We start from the raw sequence: 14,462 nt of genomic DNA, 5'->3' as shown, positions 1-14,462 counted from the left end.
TCCTTCTTGTGCTTACAGTGCTTTTTTTAAAAGAACAGTAATTACCAGCCATTAATAAATTGTTTAACTGTGCATTTCTTTGCTTTTTTTACAGTATTTTTAAAATGCTGTTCTTCTGCCATTCAGTGTGTGTGTATGATGTAAATGCAAAATAAATTAATGTTTCATATGCATGAGGGAAACAAGTAAACACCAGCTGTGAAGCAAAGTGGTCCTTAAGGCAGCATTTCATGGAGTGGGTGTCAAGCACCTTATTTGCACTGAGATGTGGTGTACCAAATCATTGCCTTTGTGTCAGGGGGAACCTGTATCTGCAGCTCCGTGAGGCCAACAACTGAAAAGGAGAGCTGCCCAAAGTTCTCTTCTAAGAAATATCTGGTCCTTAAACCCCCTCCTCTCACCACGGAGCTCCTTGGAACAGCTGTCCTCAGGGGGAATAAGGTTGAAAGGCATAATTTTTCTGCTGATGGAGAGACTGGCACTAGGGTCCCTGTTCTTCATGTGTTTCTGTACCTCCCCGAAGAAGATAACCGCACGGTCTCACCTGAGAGGGTGAGAAGTGGCAGCAGTGTCTGGGGCTACCCACTCCTCAGCCCCACTGCTGTGGCACTGATACAAGGGGGTCCCAGAAGGCTGCTGTGGCTTCCTAACCCTCTCGGGCCCCTGAAACAGGTGTTTGTGAAGGTTTTTGTTGAGCCCCACCAAGGAGACTGTGCTCTGTGAGCCAGAGGAGTGTTGCCCTGATGGCATGCAAAAGTGATGTTCTGATGTTTGGCTTCTCCCGCTTTAGAAAGAAGGCGTTAAGTATGCTGCTTTATTATGCTTTAGTGAGCATTAGACTGGAATTGTTTAACAAAAACAGCACTGAGTTGTCTTTTGTCTCCGATCTATTGAAATTTTGATCCTTATGCAGATAAACTACCTTTACGGCATAAAGTACTCTTGATGGATTTAAAATATTTCTGCATAAAAGAGATATTCAAAAGGATCAGTGTTACTTATAAATTTGTTTCTATCAGTTCACTTCAGTGAATGGGTGTTTGAACAGATATCCTTAAGTGTATTAACTGCCTGTAGTTGAACAAAGGAATTTAATTTTAAAATAGCGTATCTAAATTATAACATCATTCTATCCTAAAATGTGTTCTTTAAATATACAGGAGGAAAAAAGCATTTGAGAATACTGAAATTGAATAACACCGTGATAATGTAAACTTCCATGAATTGTTAATACACATATTGGGGGGAGGAAGGGAGATAGGTTCAGTTATAAATTACTGTTGTAATTATATTTCCCTCTTAGGAAGCAAAAATTGAACCAGAAGAATTTACAAAGAAGCTGTACATAGAGCTCAAGTCTTCTCCACAGCCGTATTTAGTTCCTTTTCTTAAGGTAAGTGTCTGATTGTGGATATATGGTATTTAATGGGGGGAAGGAGGACCAGAAAAGAGAGTTTTCAAGTAGTTGTTTGCTCAGATCAGTTGAGGAAATGGTGCTTAGCCTGACCCTGTCTGACTGCTGCTCTTGGAAGGATGGAGAGACTTTTGTGGGGGATTTCAGAGGAGTTAACTTCAGTTGTATTCTCATGTTGGAGCATAATTACTCTCCAGTAACTACTGGAGACAAGTCTTTTGGAAGCTGATACATCTACCGTAGAGCAGCTACGCGAAGATGACCTTTTACTTCCTTAGCAAAACTGTAGCTGGTTTGAATTCTAATACAGGAGAGTGACAATAGAGGCTGTGCCCAGCTTATGCAGTACTTGACCTTAAAGAATTTGCATAATGCTCATATTCACTCATCTGCTGGCTTCTGTTTAACGGGAGGCAGGGTTAAAAACCACCCTTTTCCCCAGAAAATGTCCCACGGGACTCCTGCCACTTAAGAAGAGTAACCCGGGATAACTCCACGCTGTTCAAGCAAGTAATCATGAAAATAAGAAAGTGCTGTCTTTAATTTTTTCTTGAAAGCATGTTGTAGAATAGAATTTATTGGCAGTCAAAATAAAAATGAACATCTTTGTCATATAGCGACCGCCAAATCCCAGTGCAAACTTGGAAAACTTGGCTGTATTTGCTTAACTGCAATGCACACAGCGTTGTTAGACCTGATAGATCTGTACTTTCCTCCGACATTCATTAAAGGCACAGCAGAGAATCAAGGAAGAATGGTTACGTGGTAAAGCTGTGATAGAGGTTTTCCGGGCGTTTGCCCTCTTTCTTTGTATTTGACAGTCCACGTAACAATACATCTGATAATGCTGGTATTGCTTTAGATAGCTGGTGCTAATCCCTTCAAGTATGGGATGAGTATTTCTGTTACAGTGACAGCCTTTAAATGCATTGCTAGTAAGTTTGTCAGGAGACTAGGGTCTTCTCTGCAGGGCTTGATATGTCAGTATTTGTTACATTTTTGAAAATGTAATTCCTAGTGTTTTTTAAAAGCCCCTGCAAAAAAAAAAAATAGTAAAAAATAATAAAATAAAACCAATCTGCACTATTACAGCCTATTGCAGTTCAGAGTTTTCATGTTACTTCCTAGAGCAGTCCGTGCAACAACCGCAGCACGGGCAGCTCTGTTACTTGTGGACGGTTTCATCCTGGCTGCAGAGTGACCAGGCTGTGCACGCAGGGTCAGCACGATGGGCAGAGCTTGTCTTCGAGCTCTGCTAGCTGCCAGGACAAGTTTAGCTTCAGAAGTTGCGAAAGTGCTCTGCCTGGGTTCCTAAGTTGTCCCCCAACACGGAGAATTGGTAGGTTTGGTGCAAAGACCCTGAAGCAGCAACACATTTCTAGCTAGTAAAGTGGAGTTTTAGGGAGGATTCTCGGTGGAGTTGGCTCTTATCTCTTGCGTTTCAGGTTTTTGACAGAGCTGTTGCATGTTTTTGGTTTTGCCTGTTCCAATAACTTGTAAAAAAACACATTCTAAAAAACAACAGAAAAATTGGAAAAAAAAAAAAAACACACTGTAAAGCTAACTTTATTTTCAAATCTGCTGGATGCTTTTGGTGAATAAACTGCATCAAGAGCATGAGGAAAGCTAAGCAGCCTTTTGAAAGAAAGGGAAGGTAACATTAAAGATAGAAGTGCCATGGCAAGTCCAGATGTACAAACGATTTGTTCACTCGGTATATTAGCAAGTGAGATAACGTGTTCCTTTTCATATGAAGCCCAGAGCAACAGCACTATGCTGGAGGCTCTTACAGACTTCAAAAACTGTCAGGGGAAAAAAGTTTTGTGAGAATATACTGGTAGCTGCAGAAATGATTTCCCCTGGTTCTGAGCCATAACAGATTGCAAATAGTCAAGGAGGAAATCTGTAGAGGGCTTGAAGATTATTCTGTCCATTAACCTTCTCAAACATAGCTGTACTAAAAATGAGATGTTGCCAGATACTTTTACTAATGTTCTCCTGTTGCAGGGAACTTCTCCGGCTTAAGCTGTGCTGCTGCAGCGATTCAGACATTAGTAAAGTGGTATCCCCCCCTAGTGTAGGTACAGCTGTATTGGTGTACAAGTGCATGCGTCTTCAGAGCTTGTTTCTGATTTTATTGGATAATTTGTAGTTCTCTGTTGGAGGAGCTCAATGGAATAAACACAGCTGTTATGAGAGAGCAGTTTTGTCGGCAAAACAAAAAAAAAATTGAGATAGTAGCATAGTTAAGCTGGTCTTGCTCGGGTGCATAAGTTCCACGTTGAAACAATCTAAATGAAAGAACAAATTTTGGGGTAAATTTCCCTACAGATGGGGTTTGCTCCAGGGAGGGAAGACACGGTGACTGTTGATCTTTGCTCAGCCTGTGTTGGTGATTTGTAACTTAAACTTTCATCAGTTTAAGAGCACTTGTATTTGTGCTACCTGAATTGTCGCAGAACTTCTTGTTTGGAATGACCAGCTTATTGCCTCATGGAGAAAAAAAAAAAAGAATTAAAACCTGAGGAAGAAGGTTCAGTTGCTAATGTAAGATCTGGTATTGTGGGAGACTGTTCTGGTGCTACAGCCACTTTTTCTTCTTGTTTTTTCTTTTTGTCTTCTAGAAAAGCATGCTTGCCTTACGGCAGCTGATGCCAAATGCCCAAAGCTTTATCCAGCAGTGTATGCAGCAGCCAGCCCCAACCCAAGAAGCTGTTTCAACTTGTACCTCTGCACCAACTCCTGCAGCGGTGGCGGCCTCAGCTGTAGCAACAAATTCTCTTCCAGTTATAAAACCAGCCTCTGCCTCTGCAACTGTCGCAGCCTCTCCAGTCACAAAACCAGTCCTTCCCAGTGCCCCGGTGACAGCCTCTCTGCAGACTGTGAAGCCTGTTCCTGCCTCTGCAGTGGTGACAGCCTCTCTCCGTCCTGCAGCGTCAGTCCTCACCACGACGACAGTGACATCGGGGCTGACTGCTATCCAAACTGTGAAGCCGGTCTTCACCTCTGCTGTAGCAACGTCCTCTCTGCAGCCTGTAAAGCCAGTGCTCGTCTCCGCGGCGGCGTCCTCAGCAGCAACCCCTCTCCAGCCTTTGAAACCAGTCATCGGCACCCCCATCAGTATTAAAATCTCCCAGCCAAACTCCATCGTCGCGCAGTCGGCGGGCGCTCAGCAGGTGGTAAAAGTGAAACAGTTGGTAAGATGAATTTCTCTCCTTCTCTGGAACTGGGCTTCTTTTGCTTTGACTCTCAACGTTTTGTCAGGGTGATACCAATTTGCATTTTAGGTGTGTTTTTGTCGTATGAAGCCCCCTGTCATGAGTGAACCAGTTACATTTGTGAGAGTTGTGAAGTGTTGCACGCTTGCCAAAGAGGTGAATCTAAAGCCACTCTGTAAGCTAGGTCTCTTGCAAGATGAGCTGACCACCATTCAACCAGCCTGAACACCCAGATAGAGACAGAAGGGAACGTGTGTGGACTCCTGGTGCATGTGCAGCTGGGCTCAGTTGGTATGTGAAGGAAAAGGCAGGAAATGCCTGTGTCAGAAACAAATTGATGATGGGATGATCACGTTAATTCCTATGAGTTCCCCTTTGAGGGCTGTGCCTCAGCTGGCCCCCAGGGGTTCCAGTTTCCTTACCTTCATAGATCCTGCACTGGATGCTTTGCAGGAATAGGTAGTGTGATGATCTGTAGTGATACGCTAACTGGAATGTATTAACAAGCTCGAGGAGAGCTCAGACCTCCAGATTTACTAAGACCTGTTAATTATGAAGTCATCAAAAAGTCAATTTTTTCTATCAGGCCTCATTAGCTAACAGATTTCAGAAGGAATAAATGCTGTATTAAAACAATACCCTCAGAAGCAACGCGTTAACGTTCTTCTCTTGGCACAGGTTAATTTCTCACTGATGCTAGTGTTAAATGCCAGCAAGCTGTGGATCACCAGCATACCCAGCAGAGCACCACTGTAAAATAAGTTAGGTTTGGTTTATGGGTGTTTGAGGTACTGAGCAGTGTGCTGTGTCTACTGCATGTAGTGCTCTCAGGACTATCAGGAGAGCTATCTCCTTTGGCAGATGACTCTTCTTGAATAGGACTTCCTTGTAAAGATTTGTTCCTTCCAACAAAGGGAAAATGTGAGACTTCCTCTGAAGCTAGACTTACTTTCCACAGCTATTGTATTGTGTGTATTTCCATTAGTAGTTTATTCGTATACTTGATTTAACAGTATTCAGACCAACCAGTGTTCCACATTTTTCCTTTTTTTTTTCAAAGCACATAAGGTGGATGTAGTACAAGAATGTCTTCTAAGTGAAGAGCTTATTCTGCCAGCTTTTCACCTTTTCAGACTTTTTTAAAACAAAGAAAGCACTGAACTATATGGGGAGATTTCTTTTTATGAGTGGGTTTGTTGTTGTGTTTTGGTTTGTTTTTTAAACAACTGCTGTTGCGTATGTACTAAAACTTTGGTAGTAGTTGCTACAGCCAAATTGGAAAAAAGAGTTGCTACCCTTGTTGCCTTCAAGGACTGTGTCTGAATTTCTAGCCAGAAGAAAATGAGGGCTGCTTAGGTTGTACAAGAGCTGGAGAGCGGCTTGTTGGCTCCACAGCAAGCCTTGTAATCCAGGGGAAAGACTGACCATCTGTACAAATAGATGAGGAAGCTTAACTCTATGCTGTGGAGTCAAGATGCTTCTTGAATAGCATTTTGGTGAGCTCAAGAAGTGACTTCTGCCTCCTCCAGTACGGCAGCGTGGCAGCCTAATGCTTTTCTTTACTGTGTGTTACAAACATTGACCTGCATACAAAGCATGTTTTATCCTCATTTGGGTGCATCCCAGGCGTAGTGATTATAATTCTTGCTCTTCAGAGCTGCTGTTTAATTTTGGTCTTGGATGTAGTCGCAGGATGGAGCTGACCACTGGCAGCTCAGCCATATCAGGAGCTCGGTGTTTGTTCAGGCAGCCTGTTAGCAAGTTGGTAGGAGAGGCTGCATCTTCTAGGGCTTCCCCCATGACTTTCCTTTTAAAAGCACAGAGGGCCTGTCTGCTCCCACATGGAAACAAAGCAGGACCTCACCTCCCTAAATAGGAGGGTGCTACTGCCAGCTGAAAGGAAGCACACGCCAGCTGTGCAAATCTGTCCATACAGTGCTGCCAGCAATTTTTTTTCCCTTTCCAGCCCTCGGGGTTGTCTGATGCCACACGCTCCCTCTGCATGCCCGTTCCTAATTTGTCTCTTGTGCTTGAGGAGTGGAAAGGAAGCATCTTTTGTGCTTTCATGTGCTAGCTCCATCCGTGATGCTTAAGAATGCAACACTGCAGCGGTCTTGGATGAAAAGTGTGATGGGAGAGATGCTGCATGTGACCCTTTCTTTTCGTGACGCGGTTATTGGGATTTTGGGTCTGTGTGGTGGGCACTGAGGGGTCTGTTTTGGGTTATGAGCATTGCTCGTGGCTTCCCTGGCAGCTGCACGTTCTGCAGGGTGCCCCCCATGTGATTTTATTAACACGGACTCCTTTAAGGGCATTGACTTCCAAAGAAGTTTCACCTTAGAAATAAAGCGTGTCTTGCCATAGTAAAGCATAATAAAATTAAAAATTATATTACTAGCCCCTGTCTCTAATGGTGATAATGCTGCTACGAAACTAGAGCTTTGCTAAGCATGAAGACCATGAGGAAAAAGCCTGCGCTTTGTCCTGGGTGCATGCTTTTGCTCCCAGGGCTTCCTGCATAAAGCGGTATCGCTTCTGGTGCACGCTGATACTTTAACACCTCGCAGCTGATCTCCGAGCTTTGCTTTATGAAGGTACAACACATTCGTGCTATTCAACGCCTCCACCAGGCAGCTGCCTTTCATGCTGTCAGCTGGACGTTGCACTGCGCTTTTTTTGCTCAAGTGTTGCTGCTTTTTATGCTGATGTCTTTATTAACTTAGTCAAGGGGGTTGAAGCAACAGTCCCTCTTCTTTCTTCTTCAGGTTAGCAGCAAGAAATAATAGAAACTAATGCTCATAGATACTGTTTTTGTAATACTTTTTGGGGGCATTAGGTCCCTGTTGAAATTGCTAGCACCATGCCCTTTGCCAGTACCAGGGATGTCCAGCTTTTGTAAGTCTAGCAGCTAGAATGGCAAAGAGAAAATCAGCTTTACTGCCAGCCCTTCCTTTCTGCTCCTGGCTGATTTAGTGTCCTCGGTTACTTGACGTATTTCCCAGCCTCCACCTAGGCTATTGACTTTACATTGCCTATCTCTTGTTCTTTTGTGTGCCACTCAGTGCTCTCCAATGCTTACGTTTCCTCCTGTGCTGTTTCAGTTTTTTGTATGCTGAAGATGAAGCCTCATTCTCACTGGCAGTAGGGAGGATCTCTAGGTGCATGCCAGCATGGATGCTGGCAGATCCTGTGAGTAGTTTGTCCAAGCTGCTTGGTGGTTTAGTACTTACCCGAACGTACAAACTGTGCTCCCCACGTTGTTCATGGACTTCCAGCCTGTGGAAGCTGGATCTTTCAGAAAGATCAAGTTGTGTCTTTGGTTAAAACCCCAGTAGAAGCAAATGTTAGTGCCTGTACTCGTTTGTGATGAAGTGCTGTATGTGTGAGACCTGACCCTGTCCCCTATCAGTGCCTGTATTCCTGTGGTTCTTCCATCTGCCTGCAAACTCGGAGAGATGGATCTTGTGTGTGCTTGTTTTTCTTCCCTTCAAGAGTTGTCTGTTCTTTGTCTGGTTTTCGAACACCACCTTTAGCTCGGCTGTTCTGCATTACCACCGCGATGCCACGCCATCATGCTGTGAGCAGTAATAACTGGGGGGGCCATATTCTGACTTCCTGAAGTTAGACTACAAGACTTTAAAGAAAAAGTTTCCTCAACCATTTAAACTCTTTGTATTGGCTTTTTTTGCCCCTAACCAGCTGGGATTCAATCTGGAGATGTTGATAAATTTTGTGCGTTTGGTAAAAAGCCTTTTTACTCCTTGTAATCAAGAATTTTGCAAAGGATGTATCAGAAGCTGCAGTCCGCGTTCTGCTTTTCCAAGGAGGCTTAGAGCATGAAGCTTTTGGGGATACTGCATTTTTTATTCCTTCCATGCATTTTAATGGCTGCCCCTGAAGAGGAAGAATCAGTACTTATAGGCTGTGCCTATAGGTCTGTTGTGATGACACCCTGCTGGCTGGTGTTGTTTCTCTCAACAACCTCTTTAAACAAAACTATCGACCCTCTTCCTTTTCACCCTTCAGCAGTGTACCACTTTTTGTGTAGAGGCTCTACACAGTGTAGGTGCTGCTGGTTAGCACTTGGTGTGCCCTCTGACTGACTGGTATGCTCAGTGTACTGTTGTTTAGCACTTTGAAGCTCAGCATCTCAATTTACGATTGACCTTGCAGCTCCACGAATGCATTAGGAACTTTGTAGGGTGGATTCCTCATGACAGGAAAAGAATTTATTGCAAGACTTTTAGCTGTGTCTTTTTTTTTATTATTATTTTCTTTTTCTTTAAACTAGATGTATGTGATACCTACCCTTTTGAACTCGTTGGCAGGCAGACACAATATTCAATTGGCAGTCTGTTAAACAAGGCCTAGAGAGGAAAGTCTCTTAGTGTAACGGATCGCGTAGTATTCAGTGAAAATTTTCTGGTATAGCTATAAATAGAGAGTAGGGGTGAAATGTCTCTTAGAGCTTGCTGAATGAGCTGGAGCTTTAAGCTCACCACCAGTTGCTAAGATTTTGTTTCTCGTCACTAAAGTCAAAAGCAGTGATGGTTGATTTTTTTTTTTATTTTTTTTTTTTGAGCATGCTGTTTGTTATAAACTGAAAGCTAGACATGCATGCCTGCCCTGCAGCACTTCTGGCTGAATGAACATGTTGATACTATTTACTTCTCTGTATATTTAGCTCTTCTCACTCTTGATATTGGATATTCCACTTGCAGGTAGTCCAACAACCGTCAGGAGCCATTGTAAAGCAAGTATCCACACTCCCACAGCCCTCAACGCTGACTCTCCAGACATCTGCTGAGAAGAGGATGCCGCTGAATACGCTTGTTCAAACCAACAAATTTCCTGCAGGTATGGTGGTACCTTTCTTATGGAGGTGCAGAAATAATTACAGGCTCTTGGTAGATTGTAGGAACGTGGCTGTCTGTCGAGAGAAACATTTCTGTGTTAATTTTACTTAGATTGTGATTTACTGGTGTACAGATGAGTAGCTCAGCGCCATGTCTGCCTCCATTGCCTGTTAAGAACATGTCGCTCCTTAGTATTGTTTCTTTTTAAAATACTGTGGTATTTTAATGTACTATTGCTCCTTGCAATAAACTTTCTTTGAACTGTCATGCTTTTGAGCATCACTTCATCAGACTTTACTTTTTCCTTCAAAAGCCAGTTCTCAATAAAGCCTTCTGCTGATCAGCACAGAGGGTGTTGGAGAGTGTAGGAGTTTGGGCTATACAGAACATGTAGAACGTAGTACTCTAGAGTGTCTGGTTTTCAAATGGACTTAATTAGTTGTTACTGAGTCTGCAGTAGCCTTTGTTAGACGTATGAACTGATTAAACAGTTGCCTGAGCATTTTGCGTTCTATTATGGCGTGCTCTTTGTTTTGTTCTAGGCTCCATCCTGAAACAAGTTACCCTGCCAGGAAATAAAATTCTGTCGCTTCAAGCATCTCCTGTTCAGAAAACTAAAATAAAAGAGAATGGAACAACATCCTTCAGGTAAAAATGAACAATACAGTTTACTGTAGGAAGGAACAAAAGAAACAGACAGCACATGTAGAGGTGGGAACAGAGCCCAGATGAAAGCAGCTTTCTCTAGAGACTTACAATTGATGTGTAATATGAATTGGCAAGGGGGACCTAAAAACTATGACCTCATAGCAGATCTTAATTACTCTTAGTATAGGAAAACTGTCCTGATGAGTTAGGATTTTCATCATGTGATTTTACACAAATGTAATTCCACAAACAGTGTGCATCGGTATGTATCAGTTCCTCACTTGTGGAGGAGGCATATTGATCTTGATCCTGTGAATACTATTAACTAATATAAAGTTACCTTGTATTAAAAGCTCTCCACAGGATTGAATCAGATACAACTTCTGCTTCTAACATACAGCCAGATAGCATTGAGCTGTAATTTGGGCTGGCTAGTAACCTGTTTAAAGCTGTGTGCTGTATTACAATATCTTTATTAGCTCTTCGTACAAGCTCATTTCTGTATGTAGAGGTGAAAGTCTTTGACTACATCTCTAATTATGGCTTCTGGCATATTCTCTAGACCTTCAGATTAGAAGAACACTGAAAGCTTTTAGTTCTGATAACTGATTCACTTTCCAAAAGGAGAAACGATTTTTGTAGCTCTAAAATCTAATGTTAGGACAGAAGTGCAAACTGTCGTGAGTATGCGTTACTGGTCTTAAGACCTTAAGGCAGACTTGAAGTTAGTCTTCCAGAGATAAAAGCAGTTATTATACCTGTTTCTTGTTGACCAATTGACTTGTCTCTTGAAAGCTGCAGCTTGGTGTGCACAGACACAGACACCTGTTGTTATTTATAGTAACATACAGTTCATACAAAATACTTAAAGCATTGGTAGTCAGAAATTGAAAGAAAAAGATGTTAAAGCAATTGCTCTGTTTAGCTCCCTCAAGCTCTTATGAAATAAACTTCAGAATATAAGTTGGGATGTAATTTTGTGTAGTGATGTTTGGGGAAAAAAACAACACATCCCTCAAAAACAAAACAAAACAAAAACAACAACAAAAAAAAAACACAAACCAAGCTTTACTTTACAAATATCATCATTAAAAAAAATAAAAAATAACAAAAACCTCGCTAGAAACAAGATTTTTCTGTGCTCTTCAGATCAGAATGTATCAACTGTCTTGGATTAAAAAGTTTGAATTAAGCTTATTTCTTCAATTTACCAAGTTTGTAGGGAGTTATTTAGGAAAAACTCTGCTTCTCCAGTATGATCCAAAATAGATTTCTCTTCCTACTTTTGGACTAGGAATTTTGAAGTCTCTCAAGTCCATGATAATTCAGATGTGAAATCTCTAGCTTACCTAACGTTTTTCTATAAGTCTCTAGTCTCTGAAGAACTTCTCTTTGTATACATCCCTGATGCTTCCACAGCCCAGTGTGACCAAAGAGGTCTAGCTCCACATAGTGTTGTTCTGGCCTGGGCAATAGACATCCCCCAGTAAACTGTGAAGTGTTTTGCTTTCTTCTATCCCAACTTTTAATATTCTCACCAAAGCTATTCTTTGTGACCCATGATCCATCAACTAGTTGATCATGTATGAGGCAGAGAACACCATGGCTCCCTTTCAGGTTTTGTGATGGGATTTGTTGTGGGCAGAGAGCATGTCTTCATACCTGATGTGATTTTGTGTCCGTGTACAACTGTGGCCTCTCACTGCAGTGTAATGTCAATCCTGAATCCCTTTGCCATTGTGTGCCTAATTTAGGTTAGGATTTGAGAGTATAATACTTGCCAAACTCTACTTAATGAGCTGCAATTTGATCTTGTTTTTGCTCTTTAATGTTTTTTGTTGTTGTTGCTAGAGATAAGGGACAGGATGGGGGGTGGGAAAGATGATTTTCTTGTTCCAGTTAAAAGGAATCCTCCCAAAAATGGGGAGGTAACGTAAGTTTGTGCATTGCTGGCACTTGGTTGTCCTACGGCATGCATTGTAAAGGGCAGTCTGCTGTAAAAGCATCAAGAGTTTTTATAAATGGCCTTACATACCTAAAAGTAAAGTGTATGCCAGAGCACCCTGGAAAAAATAAGACGCATATTTGCATCTTAGAACACTTATGTATTTTTTGCATCTATTCTGTTTAATACTTTTATTTTCAAAAGTGCATTTAGTCTGGGAGGTGCCAGAAATCACAGCTACTGGGCAAGCCAGGAGTGAGGCAGCGGTGGAGAACATCTGGGCAGCTGTGCCTCCTGCCCTGTGGTGCCTGGGAGCACAGCTCTGGTGGCTCTTGCTCTGCTGGAATTGTTCTGTCCCATGTCATTGTTTGTGACAATGCACAGAGTTTTGGGTTAAGGATACCTGTGTAGTTTTATCATTTCTACAATTAAAACGTATTAAATAGATGGGTTGAGAAGAAAACGTGCATTGTTCCAACACCAGAGGGTGCCACAGACTCGCTTTTCAGCCACTACAACGAAATTTGTAGATGCGAGGTGCGTCTGCATTGCTTGAGCTGCTTTTTCCAGTTGAATATTCAATTCGCATGTCAAATCTGACTCTGTACAGGGTAACTTAGAGAACTGTGCGCTGTTTTCCCCTTTGTACTGACAACTTCAATTGCCGGAGGCTTGTAACAGCTAGGAGAGTGTTTCTTGTTGGTTTCTGGGTGTGATAGGAACGTGCAAAAAGTATTAATGGATGTAGTGCAGAAGAGGGACTTCGTGGAGAGTTTGAAAATGAAAGCACGACAGTATCCAGCCAAAATACAGGGAATATTTTTAATGTATCACTTTAATGAATAATTTTAATAACTTACTGTAAATATGTAATGTGATACTTACAGTGATTGAGGTTTGTTCAAATAGCATGGACAAAATAATAGTAAAGAGTGCAAACTTCACAGGTCCTTTGAAAGTTATGTTAATCTCTAGTAAGCACTACTATTAAGAACACTTAGGGGTAGGTTCTTTGGGTTAAATAAAATAAGTGCAGCAGTGTTTGCTGTTGTGCAAATTAATCTTTCATCAAGGCTAGTGACTTGGTGACTTAATGCAATCTTATGTCCAGCAGTGAAGAAGTTGGAATTGGTCTTCAAAACCAGTACAGGCAAAAACGTGCTTACCTGTAAGTTCTTATGTGTGCACTTACAAGAGAGACTGTGGTTGGAAAGATAAAAGAAAATAGTCACTCGATAAAGGATAAATGTAGAGAACTGAAGCTGATAGAGTACGACTGTACTCTTGGAATAGTTGAATTGCTAGTTTTGAAGGGTTAAATGGTGGGAAAATCTTCTGACAGTGGTGACTTTAAGTTGTAAGGGTGATCATACAACTGTTCTGACAATGCTGGGACTTAGTGCTTTCCTTAATGTGATAAATCTGGGGCACAAGCACAGTCAGGAAGCTATGTCTAGTTAGACGTAATGAACGAAGCCAGTTTGAGAATCCGTTGGGTCTCCTTTTCCCCTAAACAAATTATATAGAAGCTGCCTGCTATGAGAGTACACAAATGAAAGGCAGGAGGGGTAGGGAACACCTGGATTCCTTTCCTAGCCAGACTCCTGTTCAGAATGTTATGGGAGAAGTCTTTACACCAAGGAAACCTACTGAAGTCTGAAGGAGAAAATCCATTTATAGCTTAAAGGAAAAACACACACACACACAAAGACACAGTGCTTTCTTGTGTCTTTTGAGCATCTCTCAAGCCCAAGCCATTTTCTGGTAACTTCAGCTTCTTAATGCCAGTTAGGAAACGGCCTGCAAGAGATCCCATTTAACCTGAGAATGGGAAGTTTCTGACCTGCCCCTTGTTCAAGAGTTACTTAGGCCATACAGTGACTTCTGTAGTTGAACCTTGCCAGAGAGCACATTTCCAAAGACTTTTTTTTTTATTCCAGATCAAAATACTTTCAGATTGAGTGCTTCCACTTGTCTGTACTAATACTGCAGACCTCTATTATGGATCGGTCCTAAACCCTTGAGGCCAACATTAGGACCTTTGTCACTTCATGAAGCAAAAAGGCTTTCTCTTGGTGATCTAAGCTTTTCTGAAAATAACTGTTTCATTGTAAAATTCCTCCAAAAACTTCCCATACAAGATTTATTAAGTATTCTAACAAAATTTGCTTAACACGAGCTTTGCAATGGTGGTAGCTGGCTGTTACTGCTAGTACAAGCTATGCCAGACTTGGATTTTTATTTTTGAGCATGTAGTCCAAAGCTACTGCAACAGAATCCAGTTAACGAAGGAATGTTGAGAATTAGACCTCTGCTGCTGTTCTGCAGAAGCACAGCGTCTTCCCTGCTCTGTGCAGAAGTATTGTACAACACAACCAATT

The 14,462-nt window shown here is 41.9% G+C and overlaps 1 protein-coding gene across 1 annotated transcript in view; it reads left to right on the top strand.

Annotated features, from left to right (window-relative positions):
* TAF4B (TATA-box binding protein associated factor 4b) overlaps window positions 1-14,462 on the top strand; it is a gene marked incomplete at both ends in the record, with an annotated part of 69,208 nt that overhangs the window by 20,928 nt on the left and 33,818 nt on the right. The window contains 4 exons of the mRNA XM_084282973.1: window positions 1,304-1,393; window positions 4,039-4,611; window positions 9,354-9,489; window positions 10,031-10,136. Of these exons, the coding sequence (XP_084139099.1) occupies window positions 1,304-1,393; window positions 4,039-4,611; window positions 9,354-9,489; window positions 10,031-10,136 (905 nt within the window). The remainder of the gene's footprint in view (window positions 1-1,303; window positions 1,394-4,038; window positions 4,612-9,353; window positions 9,490-10,030; window positions 10,137-14,462) is intronic.

Source organism: Netta rufina (genome assembly GCF_964035555.1).
Source record: "Netta rufina genome assembly, chromosome: 2".
Classification (NCBI taxonomy): domain Eukaryota; kingdom Metazoa; phylum Chordata; class Aves; order Anseriformes; family Anatidae; genus Netta; species Netta rufina.
Note: the sequence above shows the minus strand (reverse complement) of the source record. Positions and strands in the feature narration are given on the sequence as shown.